This window comes from Puma concolor, chromosome B2 (genome assembly GCF_028749965.1).
Source record: "Puma concolor isolate L17-30 chromosome B2, mPumCon1.1.hap2, whole genome shotgun sequence".
Taxonomy (NCBI): Eukaryota; Metazoa; Chordata; class Mammalia; order Carnivora; family Felidae; genus Puma; species Puma concolor.
The window spans coordinates 120396041-120414334 of NC_141671.1; the positions used below are offsets into that span (position 1 = coordinate 120396041).

General features: G+C 38.5%; 1 protein-coding gene across 7 annotated transcripts in view; it reads left to right on the top strand.

Moving 5' to 3' along the window:
* AKAP7 (A-kinase anchoring protein 7) overlaps window positions 1-18294 on the top strand; it is a 153461-nt gene that overhangs the window by 74285 nt on the left and 60882 nt on the right. For 5 of the 7 annotated variants that reach the window (XM_086707850.1, XM_086707852.1, XM_086707851.1 and 2 more), the window contains exon 7: window positions 13654-13801. The exons of the other annotated variants lie outside the window; for them this stretch is intronic. In XM_086707850.1, coding sequence (XP_086563976.1) covers window positions 13654-13801 — 148 coding nt within the window. The remainder of the gene's footprint in view (window positions 1-13653; window positions 13802-18294) is intronic. 7 annotated transcript variants of the gene reach the window in all.

The window sequence follows — 18294 nt, forward strand, 5'->3', positions numbered from 1 at the left end:
AACCTGGAGCCTGCTTTGGATTCTGTGCCTCCCTCTCTTTCTGCTCCTCCTCTGTTCCCTCTCTTTCCCTCTCTCTCTCAAAAATAAACATTAAAAAATTTTTTTAAAAAGAAAAAAAATGGATAGACCAGTGAACAGAATGAAACCCAAATGAATTACATCCAGTTTCCCCTAGAAGTCAAACTATGAAGCACTTTATAGTCTGTAAACCAAGCAGGAGTGTTGTTCCTCTAGGGCTTGGTTGGCCCAGTTGGATGAGGTTTGGTGTAATTGTTCCATTCTCCACTAGGTGGTGCTGCTTAGCTTACTGGTGTAGATCAGTGTGGCATGTGTGTGAAGGGATAAGTGGAAATGGCATCACCCAGCCTCCCAGTCTCTAGCACCAGAACTCTGTGCTCTCACCGACCAGCAATCAAACACCCCTCCTTTGTCTCCGGCTTCCTTCTACTCCCCACTTCTGCACTATCTGTGTATAAGCCGTCAGTCTGCCAGGTGGCACCTCCCTCTGAATTTTATTCCAGATGGGGCTGCGTTTCCAAACCCCTCACTTCTGAGGGCCCTGTGGCTTGGACCCACTCAGACCTTCTGGTGGGGAGGGGGAGTGGGTCTCACCCAGTAATGGCCAGGTGCTGGATTGTCCCCAGGAACGTTTGTCCAATCACACTGCCAAGGCTCAAAGACTGTTACTGACTGCTGGCTTGCCCCAGAATAAGTTCATGCGATTGGGTGGCAGTTCAGGGATTATGGTAAATCACAACACACAACTGGCTCCCAGGTTTCACCGCACCCTGGCATCTTCATTCCAATACCAGCAATCATGTTCTCTGGGGTCCGCTGGGACCTTTGCCTGTGGGGAGGCTGTAGGGCCTCTACCAAATGCCCTCATAGCAGGGGAACCCCATGAGGCCCATGGACCCCTTGAATCTCACTGCCTGCTCCTGGGGATTCATCCTTCCTGCCAGAGCACTGTCAGGTATTGAGCTGCGAAATTTCCGACTCTGGTCTCCCCTGTTTATAGAATCCTAATGTGTCTCCCTCTCTCTCTCTGCCCCTCCCCTGCTCATGCTCTCTCTCTCTCAAAAATAAACATTAAAAAAATTTAAATTTTTTTTTCAACGTTTATTTATTTTTGGGACAGAGAGAGACAGAGCATGAACGGGGGAGGGGCAGAGAGAGAGGGAGACACAGAATTGGAAACAGGCTCCAGGCTCTGAGCCATCAGCCCAGAGCCTGACGCGGGGCTCGAACTCACGGACCGCGAGATCGTGACCTGGCTGAAGTCGGACGCCTAACCGACTGCGCCACCCAGGCGCCCCTAAAAAAATTTAAAAAAAAAGAATTAACTACATAATAAAAGAAGGTAAAGCTATAATTTTTCTAGGGAGCCCCATTTAGATTTGAGGGGAAACTAAGGTTGCAATCCAGAACTGTAACTATTTTCTATTGGAATTATACTTCTATTCCTAAATATGAACTGATTGTTTTTGGCCATTCATTAGAATATTATTCTTTCAAGGAAAGGTAACTTAAAAACAGAGCAGTACTAGTATGAATTACTAAATTGCTCAGTTGACTCTCTATTGGTTACTCCAATAAGTTAAAGAATAAACTTTTTTTATTACTGGCCTCTTCGCCAGGGACAGACTTCATATTATATGTAGTTGAAGACCTAACAAAACTTGCTCGTATCACCTATGGGACTAGCCACCCTTGACTACAGGAACTCTAGCTTAGTTTCTGCAGTAAGTGTTCTTTCTCTAAAACCTACCTGGTGGCAACATTTTTAATTGTTGCCAGAATTTGTGATACCATTTTGGAGGCCCATCTTTAGGGCCTTTGAAGTACAACTGTAACTGTACCCTGCCCTTAAGTAGTGACCAGAGTATGAAAGTACTTCTCTTCCCTCTTTAGCTCTTGCCTCCCCCACAGATGAATTTGATTATATAATAATTTGTTACATAACTTTATTTAGACCAGAACATTTCTTTCACAGTAATTTCATGTTTGGCCTCCAGTACTACTGTGAGATCTTACTGAGCTGTTAGCTGGGAGAATATTCTGACTCCCTCTGGTGGTCCTGCGCTTTTAGCCACATCCCTCCTTATTCATACGCATTCCATTTTTCGTGATTTGGTTGTCTTGTATTCTTACTTCTCCCCCGCCCTGACCTACCCTGATAATCAGAAAATGGTAGATAGAGTACTTTGTACTCTTGGACTTCTAGCACAAACATTGCTAGGACTTAATTCAGTGAAATTAAGTGTGTGTGTGTGTGTGTGTGTGTGTGTGTGTGTGTGTGTTGGGAGGGAAGTGGTCACCTGTGAAAAAACTGAATGCATATGGAAATCATGTCAGATATCCATCTCAGTGGGTTGTAACCTTCTATCACACATATCCCTAATGGCAGGTGCCGAAATTGTAATCCCTGCTGGTAGAGATATGTGTGATAGAAAGAGGTAGATATTTGATAGGTAGGGTGGATATGGAAGGGATGGTGTTGGATTTGGCCAGTCTAGCTTTCCTGAGGCCCATCCCACTGTGATAGTCCAGGTATAGCAAAAGAAAAATAGGCCAGTTCATTTAATTTTTTGCATACTATTATCCTAAGATGGAAATCCCTTGTTTCTTAACTTTTCCATTAAAATCTTTTCCCCAACCAAACCTACTGCTTATTTTACTAATCTAGAAGTGCTTCCTGAAATTGTGAAAATATACTTATTTAAAAATTTTCTAAAAGAGAAAGTTGTGTGAAAATTAACTGGCTAATTTGTTTATCTCTGTACTTTTTTGGAAGCAACATGTCATCTCATATTCATAGATATATACTGACACCGAGTCCAGTGGGGAAACTATGTAATCCCTGTAATTCTGTATTTTAAGAGTGTACCATGGGGAGGTTTCACGTTAAATGTGATTAAGTTTGAAATGAAGACAAAAGAAAGATTCCAGTTGTATATTATGTATAAAATTATTTTGCATGGCAATGTGTATCATATTAAAAAAGAAAATCATTGGATACATTTCTTTATCTGGAGAGAAACATTAATTTTGGAATTGGTTTAAGAGGCGCACATGATGCCCAAGTTATATCTTTAATGACTGTTTCATATGTAACTATTGCTTTTTTTCTTAAAAAAAATTTTTTTTTTAATGTTCATTTATTTCTGAGAGAGAGAGAGACAGAGTGTGAGCAGGGGAGGGGAAAAGAGACGGAGGCACAGAATCCGAAGCAGGCTCCAGGCTCCAAGCTGTCAGCACAGAGCCCAACGTGGGGCTCGAACCCACAAACTGTGAGATCATGACCTGAGCCAGTCAGATACTTAACCAACTGAGCCACCCAGACGCCCCTGTAACTATTGCTTTTTTTCTACCAAACTCTTTTATCTTATATGATATACAGGGAATGTTTTCAACCAAGTAAAGTGGAAAGGCCTGTATCATTGAGCACCTTTCTTCCTTGTTCCATTTGCTAACCTATAGCACACTCAGTGTAAATCTTAGTGTTACTTCTTTCCTGGTCCTTCACTCAGTTCTCATAACATTCCCTTGTTGGGACACCTTCCTCTGTTACGGTCTTCTGTCCTATGTAGAGTGCAGAGAATATGCCTGGGCAGTTGAAAGAAATGAGTGAAGTGCTCTATCGAGAATGATGAGGGAGGAGTAAGGAAGAATGTTGAGGGGCGGAAAATCAAGGAAATTGATAAGTTTATAAGAAAATGGGAGAAGAACAAGTACTAGATGCATAGGAGCATGATGAATTATATAAACACTCTGTGTCTCTCTTGCTTAACATTACAAGGCTATGGGTGGCTCATTTAAGCAACTGACTCTTGATTTTGGCTCAGGTCATGGTCTCATGGTCATGGGGTCAAGCCCTGCATTGGGCTCTGTGCTAACAGTATGGAGCCTGCTTGGGATTTTCTCTCCCTCTCTCTCTGCCCCTTCCCTGCTCTCTCTCTCACTCAAAAAAAAAAAAAAAAAAAAAAAAAACCCACAAGGTTAAAATTAGTGATGTCTGTGGATGCATTTAAAATATTTCGTCAAATATATGGCCCCGTCTACACTCTCTAGGTATTTAACTCTCATATGGATCATACCTGTGGCTACAGTTAGGTCTGAAATTCTGTCTATAGATATCTAACCAATTGAGGTGAATGTTTTTTGACCTTTAGGTTATAAAAGCAGAACACGTTCAACCACAATAGAAGTATGTTGCAGTATATAAGCTGGTGTTATAGGACAAGTTAAAAATTATTAGGATTTTTCTGTGAAATTGTTTCTGAATGATCTTCTGCAGAACAGCTTTACTCTCCTGTTTTCGTTGTTGAGACCTTGGGAAGTTTTTACACCTATTTGCTGGCATTATATCATGTTGGGAAAGGTTGATTAGAAGGGAAAGGTATCGATTGAAGGAGGAAAACATTTTAGATTAAGTTGTGAATGAATAGACCACATATGGCAAGATACTTTGATGTGGGGATATTTTATGTTTTATCTTTAGTTTATGGAAATAAATGGCTAAGTTGGTGAATTCGGGAGAACATGTTGTTATTTGTTCCAAACAGCAAAATATTAGGAAAACAGATGTGATAGGGAGGAGTAGGCTGCAGCTTGTTTGCGTCTGAGTGACCACAAAACTGTGATGAGCCAAGAACACAGCTGGGGTTGGATCTCGGGGAATTGAGAATCCAAGTGAGACTGAACTGTATAGGAAGCAGTCTTGGATGCCTCACTGACCAGGTTCTTTCTTTGTTCCAGTGTAATGAAAAAAGCCAAGGCAAATATAATAGTTACATGGCCAAACAGCATATGCTCTCTCATGCTGTCCTCAAGAAAACTTAAGGAGGAACTGGGAAGAGTTTTGCTAAGTAGACAAAGAATGAACCTATATGGCAGCAGACTGTTGTAAATAGAAGTGCCATAAGGGCGCCTGGGCGGCTCAGTTACATATCTGACTTTGGCTCAGGTCATGATCTCATGGTTTGTGAGTTTGAGCCCCACATCAGACTCTCCACCTGCTCTCAGTGCAGAGCCCCCTTCAGATCCTCTGTCTTCCTTTCTCTTTGCCCCTACCACTTGCTTTCGCTCTCTCTTTTTCAAAAATAATAAGGATGAAAAAAATAAAAATAAAGGTGTTGTAGTTTTCCATTGAGCTAGTGACCTTGAGAATGCCCTGGATATCATCAAAATGTTACCTCTCTAGTTAATATGTCATTAGTATAAATGAACTAAATACAGGTGGAAGCCATGTTTCTTCTTCTCTCTGATGGCAGCACTTCACGGAAAGAAACTGCAGGAAGCAATACAGCTCATATTTTCTTGGTGATTTTGTGAAGTGGCTTGCGGTATTAGGAGTCACACATCATCTTTACTATGTGGCAGCTTTCCTTGCCACTTGATATCCCTAAAGAGCATTCAGCTGCTCTCAAAGCGTTAGTATAGGTAGAAGGAGGTGTCAACAGTAGATTAAAAACATAGAATTCTAGCAGCTGTATTTCTACTTATTACTTGCTGAAAGGTATTATAAATATTAGATACAGTGCTAGAGTGAAGAGTTTCTGTTTCTTTTAAAGAAATTTTTTAATGTTTATTTATTTTTGGGAGAGAGAGAGACACACACACACACAGAGTGTGAGTAGGGGAGGGGCAGAGAGAGAGGGAGACACAGAATCTGAAGCAGGCTCCAGGCTCTGAGCTGTCAGCACAGAGCCCGACGCGGGGCTCGAACTCCCAAACTGCGAGATCGTGACCTGAGCCGAAGTCGGACGCCCAACCGACTGAGCCACCCAGGCGCCCCAAGAGTTTCTGTTTCTTTCCCTAAAGGCTTAAGATTAAACAACGCAGTCGTGCTCAACACAAATTTATAAATAGAGGGATTGAAGAGAAGACCTATCTAAAAACCCCATGGTAAAGTAATAGATGCTCTATCATAAAATAAAATGAAGAATTGAGAAATGGGGATGTCTGGGTGGCCCAGCTGGTTAAGCGTCCAGCTCTTGACTTCAGCTCAGGTGATGATCTCATGGTTGTGGGATTTAGCCCCATGTCCACGCTGAGTGTGGAGCCTGCCTGAGATTCTTCCTCTCTGTTTCTAGCAATCTCCTCTCTCTCTCTCTCTCTCTCTCTCTCTCTTTAAAATTAAAAAAAAATTTTTAAAGTAATTGAGAAATACTGTATATTCAAACAGATGGTTTGGAAAATGCAGACAATCTCCGCCAATATTTTACTCCATTATTTGGGTATTAACAGTAGAAGAAGAGCTCTTTTTATAAAGATTATTTGGATAATTTTTTCCATGTCTAAGTAACATCTATGAATTATTTCTCTTTTTCCTCTATGAAATTCATTTGTTATGGACATATAATTATCACTTGACTTATTAATATTAATGCAGCATGTTAAAGGCAGGTATTTTTAGAATGCTAGAGATTCCCAAAGTAATTTTCACATTGGTTTTAGAAATATGGTAGTATATTATATATGATTATATATTAAGGATGATTAATACTATTAGAATTTTAATATTTTAAAGGAAATAGTGATGAGCTTGAATGTTATCATTCTATTCTTTTCAATTTGTCTCTGCTTTCTGCTTATTTTGAATGTGAATCCACACTCTGCCTCTTAGTAGTATGTGTCCTTTGGTAAGTGACCTAATTTCTCTGTGATTCACTTTCCTTCTCTGGGGATAATAACAGTACCAATCTTACAGGGCTATTGTGATTACTAAGTGAGTTAGTAAAAGGTTTTAGAACAGTGCCCGTACATAGTATGTAAGTATGTACATATATACGTACCTGTGTAAGTTTTCTCTTACTGTTGTTATACAGATAGATGACAGAGCGTCATTTTGTTTGTTTGTTTGTTTAAGATTGGCTCGAAACAATAAGCAAAGTACCATTGTCTTTTCTATTTTCCATCACTCTTGCTTTTTCACCTCTAAAGCTAATGACAGGCATGAGGCAGGGTATCAGGGCCTCACCCAGGCAGCAAACGAGCATGCTTGGGCAGGGGGACCAAGGTAGAGCCCAGCGCCAACAGATGGTCCAGAGGGGCAGAAGAGGGGACGGGGAGGCTGCCAGGCAGTTCTCACCCAGGGTGCCAGTGCTGGATCCGAAATCACCATGCTCATCTAAGCCCATTAGCTGGTGTGGTGAGGTGCCTTTGCCTGCTTTCGTCCCTGTCAGGAACGGGCTTGGATGGAACTGAGCCTGAACGGGAAGGGCCTCCCTTACCCAGGCCGAGAGGGGCTGCGGGAGGCTGTGGCTCACAAGAAAGTAATTGAAGGGTCTGTATCAGGAGGAAGGTGGAAATGAGACCGTGCAAATAATGAAAAGTGTAGTTATGCCAAGAGATGAAGGAAGGAGTTGTTAAGAATTATAAAGTAAGATCTGCCTCAGAGAAATCCCATGTCAATATACACATTCTCTCTATAACTTTGAATTGCCAATATGTAACTTTTCATTAGGGGCAGTGGCCATTAAAAAATATTTTAGTTTTTTAACTAATGCCGTACTACTACAGACATGTAAACTTTTCCCAGTTATGAAAATGAGTATAAAAGATTGCCATTCTTCTTTGACCATCAAATCCCCAAAATGATAAACCAGTTTGGTTTGGCTTTTAATTTACATTCTGAATTTTGCTTTCAGGTCATTATCACATGAAACATACATTTCTTTATAGCTACTGCATAACAGGAATAAAGTATTAGAAAACACAGCAGAGCTCCAGGAATATCAGCAGGACACATCATTTCTTCATCTGATATATAGCCTATTTATGTTTTCATCATGGAAGTCGTGATTAGCATAAGATAACAAGTCTCAATAAGAAATTATCTGCTATCGTAAAAAAATCTTAACCTTTTTAATGAAGCTGGTATTCCATTGTTCTTCTGATCACAGTAACCTTCTTACAGAAATTAAATTTTATCTTTCAGAACCTTAGAATGATTTTCATATTCAGATTGTGAACTAAAGTGAATTTTCATATTTCATGGCTGTCTTTACTTCTATATCGAAATAAAGTTGGGTGCATAGTAACATCAGTCTGAGGCCTCTTTGGCACATATTAAATTAGACACATCATTTAGCTAAATGTAAGTGATATGGTTGGTGAGTGCTTCCCGAGTAAATAGGTTACATTATTTAGCAGATGCCGCCTTGGATGATTCTAAAAATACTCATCATGGTCTCAGTGGCATTTTTCCCGTATTGGCTCTTTGGGTGCCAATTGCAATCGAGAATGAAGTTCTGAGGGATTCACGGTACAACGTATCAAAGGTTATCAAGTGGCTTTGAATGTCACTGATAATTCTCCCTAAACCGTGCCTGAAACTAGGCTAAAGGAAAGTAAAACTTTAGTCCTTTCTAATGCTTAATTAAGATAGTCTTGAAAAGTTTTTCTGTTTGATGTTTCTTGCTACTAATTTATTGTTTCAAAGTCTTCTATCTTGTATTTGACTTCCTTCAGTGTTATGTTGTATAATTGATATGCCACTTATATTAGGTAAAATGATAAATGTGAAGCCCTTGAAAATATCCCCTGTGCCTGCTAGGTTCAAGGCAAAAATAAGATTCAGGTGTAGCATTAGACAGTCACCAAGCCTATCCACCACTGCAGGGTTGCAACTCCCTTGACATGGTCTTGTTGAAGATACTCTACACGTTGTTTCTCTCCAGTTGAAATAATCCCAACTCTCTTGGCCTTTATAGGTCAAATTTTTCTGGCTTTAACCATTTTTATAATTTTCTTTGAGCTCTCCTAATGTGATATACTTCCACCAATCCTTAAATGACAAGGTACCTTGGAAAGAGCCTGGCCTATGAAGAAGGGAAACAGGGCATAATGGGGGGGGGGGGCGTCTAAAACCTAAAAATAATGCTACCCCAGACTTCTTAGCTTTGAACTAGAACCTTTTAGGGTGATATCTCTGGGACTGTTTTGGCAACCCAGTGGATCCATTCAGAAAATAGGAACCTTTTTAGCCTTACCCTGACTGATATTCAACTTTGATATACTCATTTATTTTTTTAGAATGATTGTCCTTTATTTTATTATGGAAAAAAACACCACCTGCTGCAGCTGTGGGGAGACCAATTCAGATACATTTTATTAGAGAAGATGTATATTGCTATGGGGAAAAGTGCCTGAAAAAAAAAAAAAAGAAATATATTGCCAAAAAATTCTCTAGAGAACAAAGACCATGTTAATATTATATATCAGACAAAGCAGATTCTTACCTGTTTCTAGATTCTTTATTATTAAAGATGCTTTCTGTTCAGGGCATATAATTTCAGTGCCTCCTAAGGCATGCATTTTGAGCCACAGTTCTCTCTGTAAATTATGAGTTAAAGAATTAATTCCGTTCCACTCTCTAGTAAAAATTCATTCCTTGAAGACTCATGTTGGAAGTCATCTGTGAAGAACTACAAAAATAATCGGTTCTTACTTTTTTGCTAAAATTAAATTAATTAGCTTAACGATGTTTCTAATGTTTCCCTTATTTCTTACTTAAAAAAAAATAATGATATCTTACAAAACTGAAATGGAGATTATGGTGGCTAGCCAGTGCTGGCGTTGGTCCTTGAAAACTGAAGTTCCTTTTTTTCCCTAAGTTATGACTGGTCATCTTGTGCCTGGTCTAAGGGGATGACACCAGCCTGCCTTGCCTTCCCGCTCCCAACCAGCACCCATGCACAAGTGAAAAAGCATTTAAAAGACAAGTAAGCACGGTCAGTTTCCATTTACTCAGAACCTTTAAGAACTTTTTCTGCAACCTTACCTCTATTGAAGTTATTCCTCTAAGTTCACTAATGACAATATATAAGAGTGTTGTATATATTTAATAGCATTTGTCATGTAAATATGATAGCATTTACTCTATTTCCCTGTTTTAAACATTTTAGAAGTTCACTTATTTAGTCCATATAACACTTTGAAGTAGGTTCACTTGTTAACCTCATTTTATCGATGAGGAAACTGAGGCCAAACCACATCTTGAAAAGTAGCAGAGCTCGTTTGAACTCCCGCATTTCGATTGCCCCTCAGTACCATGTGCTGCTTTCTCAGGGCCCCCTACCCACCAAACCAAAAGAAGTCCACTTGGTTTCACTCTTACTGAATTTAGAATGAACAGCATTTGATGCTGTCAACTGCCCTTCTTTTGAAACTCTATCCTCTGAATTTGTGACAATTATGATTTTTTTCACTTCGGTGTTTTTGTTTTTAATTCATATCAAAGTTAGCTAGTATACAGTGCGATAACGATTTCAGGAGTAGAATCCAGTGATTCATCCCCTACATATAACAGCCAGTGCTCATCGCAACAAGTGTCCTCCTTAATGCCCCTACCCATTTAGCCCATCCCCCCCCACAACCCTTTAAGCACCCCTCAGTTTGTTCTCTGTATTTAAGAGTCTCTTATGTTTTGTCCCCCTCCTTGTTTTTATATTATTTTTGCTTCCCTTCCCTTATGTTCATCTGTTTTGTCTCTTAAATTCCACATATGAGTGAAGTCATATGACATTTGTGACAATTATTTATTAAGCACTGTTCCTTGACAAGCAGTGTGCTAGGCACTGGGGACATTTCAGTGAATGAAAGTCAGACAAAAGTCTTTGTCTTTGGGGAACATGCATTCTAATGGGGAGAGAGATAATGACAGGCCGTGAAAAATGAACACAGCAAAGTAAATTACACAGTATGGTAGGAGGTGGTAGGTGCTGTGGAAGAACGTACATAGATATTTATGAAGAGAGAAGCGTAGAAAGGATTTGGGAGTGCAAATTAAAGAGTGTGGTCAGGTAAAATTCTGTTAAGAAAATAAAATTTGAGGGGCGCCTGGTTAAGCATAGGACTCTTGATTTTGGCTCAGGTCATGATCTCAGGGTTGTAAGATTGAACCCTGGATCAGGCTCTGTGCTGAGCGTGAGCCTACTTAAGATTCCACTGCCCGCCCCCCCCCCCCCCCGCCCCGCCTCTCTTTCTTCCTGTCTCTGTGCATGTGCACTCTCTCTTTCAGATGAAAAGAAAGATAAGATAGAAAGAAAGAAACAAACAAACGAAGAAACAAAGACACAAAGAAAGAAAGAAAAAATTGGAAGGCAGGCAGTCTCCCAGGATGGCAGGATGGGAGACTGGCCATGAGGGTATCTGGAGGAACATTGCCAGGAGAGGAAGCAGGAAGGGGGATGAGCAGGAGACACGGCCTAGAAATTACTGAGAGGGCAGAGCAGGAACTTGTGGGCTGTTCTGGGGAAGCTGGCTCTACTTTTGAGAAAAGTGGGGACCTCTGGAGAATTTTCAGCAGAGGGGTGACCTGATGTGATGTATGTTTTGATAGGATCACTCTGGCTGTAGAGGAGGCAAGGGTGAGAAAACAGGAGGCTATCAGGATAATCTGGGTGAAAGACGGGACCAAGGTAGCAAGGCAGTAGTGAGAATTAGTCGTGTGTTGAAGGGAGAGCCAACAAGATTGGATTGGAGGCAACACTGAAAGAAAGAGGCAAATTCAGGGTGACCCCAGGGCTTTCCACCTGGTCAGCTAGAACATTTACTATTAACGGAGGTAGGAAAGTCTGTGAGTGGAGCAGTTAGGAAAGGGCAGCAGCTCAGCTTGGATACAGAACAAGAACATAGATCAACAAAAACATGTTAAATATAATATTAAAAATTAAGGGCAATTTAAATGTCTAACAATAAATAGTTGGATGCATAAATTAATGATGCCCCCATATAGTGGAGTACTGTGGCAACAAAAATATTAAAAATATCTTGCACATCTGTATATTACTTATTGACATACTAACTGGGAAAAAAAGCTGATTGCCAAATAGCACTCATGGCTCAACCACGTTCCTATAAAAAAGAAAAAAAAGTACTTTATTTTGCACAGGAGAAATAAAATACATAACAAAATTGTAGTAGTTTCAGTGTGGGGTGATTTCATTTTAATTTTTTGTTTTTATATCTTTTTGAAATGTTTGTCATAATTTTTTTGTGAATAAAAAGGGAAAATATGTATTCTAACTGTACTTTAATAAGATTTATATAAATATAATCTGAATATTATATATATATATATATATATATATATATATGCATAGAAAAAGACTTGAAGGGTATACCCACACTGTTAATGTGTTGGAAAGGACATGAATTATTTTTCTTCTCTTTCCGATTTTTCGTTTTTTCTAATTTTTAAATAGATGACAAGTATTGACAGGGTAAAATTTTTTTAAGTTATAAATTAAAAGGAAAAATTCACACATAGCCAGTAAACTTGACCTGGAAAGTATTGTACCTTCATCTTGTGGACTGTGTTTTGGGACTGTGAGGCTGGCTGCAGGACCATTGCATAGGAAGGGGAGAGGAAGACATTCCTTCCCTTGTTTGGGGAAACTACACAGGTAACAAGGGCTTCCACTGTGAGTTCACCAGCCAGCCTTCTTCTTGATATGAAAGGCACTGAGAATAATGAGAGGCAGGTAGAGAACAACTTGGAAGATCCGATGACTTCCTCTTCCAATTCAAATAACCTTTGTCTTCAAATGGTTCTTTTAAAAAAATATATGTATTTATTTTGGGGGGCAGGCAGAGAGAGAGAGAGAGAGGAAGAGAGAGAATCCCAAGTAGGCTCCATGCTGAGCACACAGCCTGACACAGGGCTCGATCTCACAATTGTGAGATCGTGATCTGAGCTGAAATTGAGTCGGATTTAACTGAGCCACTCCGGTGCCCCTGTTTTAAAATGATTCTTACAGGGGCGCCTGGGTGGCTCAGTCGATTAAGCGGCCGACTTCGGCTCAGGTCATGATCTCGCGGTCCGTGAGTTTGAGCCCCACGTCGGGCCCTGTGCTGGCGGCTCAGAGCCTGGAGCCTGTTTCAGATTCTGTGTCTCCCGCTCTCTCTGACCCTCCCCCATTCATGCTCTGTCTCTCTCTGTCTCAAAAATAAATAAACGTTAAAAAAAATTTTTTTTAAATGATTCTTACATAAGGAGTTTAAAAATTGCATTCATCTGGTGTGCCTGGGTGGCTCAGTCGTTTAAGTGTCTGACTTCGGCTCAGGTCATGATCTCACAGTTCATGGGTTCGAACCCTATGTTGGGCTCTGTGCGGACAGCCCAGAGCCTGGAGTCTGCTTCAGATTCTGTTTCCCTCTCTCTCTGCCCCTCCCCCACTCTCACTCTGTCTCTGTGTCTCTCAAAAATAAACGTTTAAAAAAAAAAAATTGTATTCATGTTATTAAAACATTTTATACAGTATAAAATGTTAAAATTTGTATCACTTTTAAAAATTCATCCATTTCTCTGTTGAAGACAATTACTGTTTTTTTTATACCTCAAATTTCAACTTGATATACTTTATTATTTCAGAAGCTTGAAGCATGTGAAGTTCTGAATGCTGCCAATTTTAAACCCAACATTCTTCAATGATTTTTTTTTTTTTTTAAATACAACTCATCCTAGACAGGGAGACTTTAAAAACAACTTTAAAACCATTTTGTGGTATCCATTTTCAAATGCCAGTAGGCTGTATTGTGTACCGAAGTGTGATATCAGGTTCCAAGAAAGGGATATAAATATGAAGTAGCTGCCCTGCCTCAGTGGAATGATTGAGTGATGTGATTTTGTTTTGTCATTTCAAGGGAGTGAAAAAAATAGACCCCGAATTCTATGAAAAATTTATCAGTCACAGATTTGGAGAAGAAATGGTACATCGCATAGATCTTTGCTCCATGCTAAAGAAAAAACAAAGTAATGGTTATTATCACTGTGAGTCTTCAATTGTGATTGGTGAGTGCCATTTAAAAATTACTTATTATCTTTAATTTTGATTTTGTTAATATTGTTTCTTTTTGGCAGATACTTAGGGCTAGTTGTATATGTTCTTTTCAGCGATGTATTTTTGTAAACATTATGTTTTGGCGATAATACATTGGAAATTTTGTAAAACATACACATGGTTCATGTTTATCGGTCAAGATTTTAGTACCTTTGGTTTTTATATACTTTTGCGCTTTAAATATAATGAAGTCTTGAAATGTTGATTCGAAATTCATTCCAGTTTAATTTTATTTCATGAATATGAAGAAAACATTTTCTCCAGTGAGGACCTGTATGAACGCACCATTCCACACAAGGCATTTTCATGTTTGCTGCTTTTAATTAGGAATAGAATATTCCAGGTCAGAACGTTTCATTCTGAGAAGATAAAGTCTAGGTGGCCTGCAAAGATTGAAAATGTGTTCTTCAATTTCTTCCCCAAAGGAAACATGTTTTGTGGGGAAACAGATTCACGCATGAATACTTCTCTCATCTTATCAGGGAGATGGCATGTGATTAAGACAGACTCATACACAATTACGTTTCCAAGTGAAAAATGTATAAACCAAATGAAGATTTTTTTTTTTTTTAAGCCAGAGCAGGGCTGTTCTGCAGTGTGAATGTATTCAAAGGAATTTGTTCACATGTGATTCACATGTGCTATTTCAAATCCAGGCATCATTCTTATAAAATGGTGAACTTCAAGACAACCTGATTTGTATACTTTTGAAGTAACATGAAAATATTCGAAGAAGATAAATACCCATATCTAAATATTTCAAGGTCTTCAACCAAGATAATTTCTCTCCACATCAGCTTGAAGAAAACCCATGGAAGTATACATCCTGAAAGAATCTTAATACTGAAGTCTTTTTAATGCATTAAGGAAATGTTCCAGAGACACAATTTTATTTCCAAATTCTCACTAGGTATCTTCAGAGCGGTCGTCATCTTATCTTCCAAAGATCTTAGCTATCTTAAACAGAAGATATTCAATATGTTGTTTGAATTTATGTTCTGAAACATTTCAAGTCGATTTTTAAGGAAGACTTTTGTGTTTTCAGGAGTTTTGCTGGAGTGCTGTCTTCCATGAAGTTTTGATGAGGGCTAAACATTTCCTTTTAAGTTCATTGCAAATGGCAAATGTACAATTTTCTTGTGGAACACAGATTTTGGCTAGCTTGCCATATCTTCTCTGTGATTACTTTAGGCCAACCTTGAAGGAGAGCTCAGTGCTTCATTGCCTCTCCCACTCCCATTTAAAAAGCAAACAAAACCCCCTGAGCAATCTGTAGAATTTCCTGAAGATACTGTGGGATTGGCATGTATCACTGACATTGCCATTAGACAGCTGTGTTCAGCTCATCCCAAATCACAATACATCAACCATTGAATTTTTTATTTTATTGTTCTTTTCAGCTTAGTCTTCAAAACTCCCCTTATTCCAGGCAATATCTCTAGATTTTCCCCTCAGGCTTCTTTATCTCTCATCTTTTTCTAACTCAAAGCAATTTAGCTTCTTTTAAGCTCCGCCAATCTTGTATCCCCATACTGATCATTTAACATTTATTTTAAAAAATGGATTTTGCCTATTACAAATACTCTACCTTTTCCGTCACATTTTGTGATGCCAAAATGAACTTTAAAATTATATCTGCCTCGTTGAGGCTCCTGGGTGGCTCAGTCTGTTAAGCGTCTGACTCTTGGTTTCGGCTCAGGTCATGATCTCACAGTTTGAGTTCGAGGCCTGCTTTGGGCTCTGTGCTGACAGTGTGGAGCCTGCTTGGCATTCTCTCTCTCTCTGTGTCTTTCTCTGCTCCTCCCCTGCTCATACACACTCTCTCTCTCTAAAAATAAATAAACTAAAAAAAAAGATTTTAAAATAATATCTGCATCCAGTATAATAATTATTGTGTTATAATTAATACACACTAGAATTCCTTTATTTGCTATGGCTAGTTATTGATTTTCTCAATCTTAATCTTATCTGAGTTTTGTAATAGAGAGTATTTAGGAAGATTCAGGATACTTTCTTTGTGAGTTTCATTTCTTGATCAGATTTAACTGACTTCTTTTTGATTTGATCCTGACTCAAATTTAAAGCCTGTTTCCTGTACCTTGAACCAATATTTTATTGTATGCATTTATAGAATGGGACAAATTTAATTTCTTAACATATTTTGCATTCAGAATTTCTAGGGTAAGAAGTTGGGTTCAAAGACTTGGAATTTTTTATAAAACTTTGTATGTAGGTACATAAGTGAATTTCTCTAGGGAGGGAATTCTTCAGATTGGCATATTTCCTATGTCTTAATTTGGTAATGAGGCATTCTTGGAGAGTACTAGATTCCAAGTCATGGATTTTCTTTTCAGCTGTCTCAATTATGCCATTTAGGGTATCTTATCATTATTATTTAAAAAATATCAATGACTATATGCTTCATTTCTAAGATTTCCAGTTGATTCTTTTTCATATTTTCCTCTTCTGTTCTTTGCTTTGTGGATGCTATTGCTTCATTCAGCTCTTTGAGGATTTCAATATAATTAATTATTAATGTTCTTTTTATATATTTAAAAGTATTTTAGTTTTTCTTTTTTATTGAGTGAATTTAATGTGTAACATTGTATAAACTTAAGGAGTACAAGTTTTTACTTTGATATATTTATGTATTATGCTTTAATTGCCAATGTAGTGATATTTATCACATTATATAACTGTACAATATTTATGTTTATATTAAGTATATTGTATACTAGATCTTTATGACTTATTTGCTACTTGTTATAAGTTTGTACACTTTAAAACACCATTACTCTAGGGGCGCCTGGGTGGCGCAGTCGGTTAAGCGTCCGACTTCAGCCAGGTCACGATCTCGCAGTCTGTGAGTTCGAGCCCCGCGTCAGGCTCTGGGCTGATGGCTCAGAGCCTGGAGCTTGTTGCCGATTCTGTGTCTCCCTCTCTCTCTGCCCCTCCCCCGTTCATGCTCTGTCTCTCTCTGTCCCCCCAAAAAATAAATAAACGTTGAAAAAAAATTTAAAACACCATTACTCTTACTTCCCCAACCCCCAGTTTTCTGGTAATCATGATTTTATTATTTTTTTTACAGATTTAATTTCCTAGATTCCACTTATAAATGATATCATACAGTACTTGTCTTTCTTTGACTTATCTTGCTTAGCATAATGTGCTCAAGGTCCATCCATGTTGTTGCAAGTGGGAGGATATCCTCCTTTCTCATGGCTGAATAATATTCCATTGTGTGTACATATGACATCTTTTTATCCATATTTTGGATATTGTGAATAACACTGTGATAAACATGGAAGTTCATATCTGGTTGAAATCCTATTCTCATTGCTTTAGGTTTATATCCAGATCTACTGGATCATATGGTGTTTCTATTTTTAATTTTTTGGGGGACTCTGCGTACTTTTTCTTATAGTCTTTGAGCCAATTTACTTTCCCACCAAAAGCGCATAAGGGTTCTGTTTTCGCCATGTCTTTGCTGGCACCTATTGGTTCTTGTCTTTTTGTTGATAGCCATTCTAACAAGTGTCAGATGACATTGTATTGTGGTTTGACTTGCATTTCCCTGATGATTAGTGATGCTTAGCATCTTTTCATGTGTCTGTTGGCCATTTTGAACAAAAAAACAAATAATCGGATTTAAAAATGGGTAGAAGAGCAAAGTAGACATTTCTCCAAACAAGACTTCCCATATTTTTTAAATCTCTAGTTCTGTGGGTGTGAATTCTTCTATTTGTTGGATCTTTTGTGGCACTTCCTTTCTTCTGATGCTTTTTAGGTTTTTGAGAGCCATTGTGTTGTACATGTGTGGTTTGGCAGTCGAACTGGCAACAGCAAACCGTGCTTGTCCATAAGGAGTTGGAATCTATTCTTTTCGTGTCTCTTATCGATTTGTGAGATGTGTTGTTTGGTTTTGTTTTGGGTTTTGTTTTTATAGTAAAGACAATTAGCCCTTTGCCATATTGGTCCAAATATTTACCAGGTTTTATTTTACATTTAATTTTGGTCACAAGGCAATTTTCACATTAAATGTTTTTAATTTTTGTTAAATTATAGATGGAATGTTCTCCTGTGATTTCTTCCATTATTAGTCATCTCCAAATCAAAGATTTGATACGTATTCATTTATGTCTTCCAGTTTTTTTGTTATTGCTTTTGCATTTGAGCTTTTAATCTACCTGGTATGATCATTTATACAAGTACTCGGACACAGAGGATTAATGCAGAAATCCAGTTGCTAAAAGTGAGTGTGAAGTAGGGATTTAGCTTTAGGAATATATTTTTATAATATTTTTTATACCCCAACTGTATGTTCCAAGATCACAAATTAGCATCTTCCATTTTGTACTTCACTGGCACAGGGTTTGTTTGTTTGTTTGTTTTCTAATTTTAGTAATTTGCCAGTATTGGGGTGATTTATGTAAAAAATCTGGGT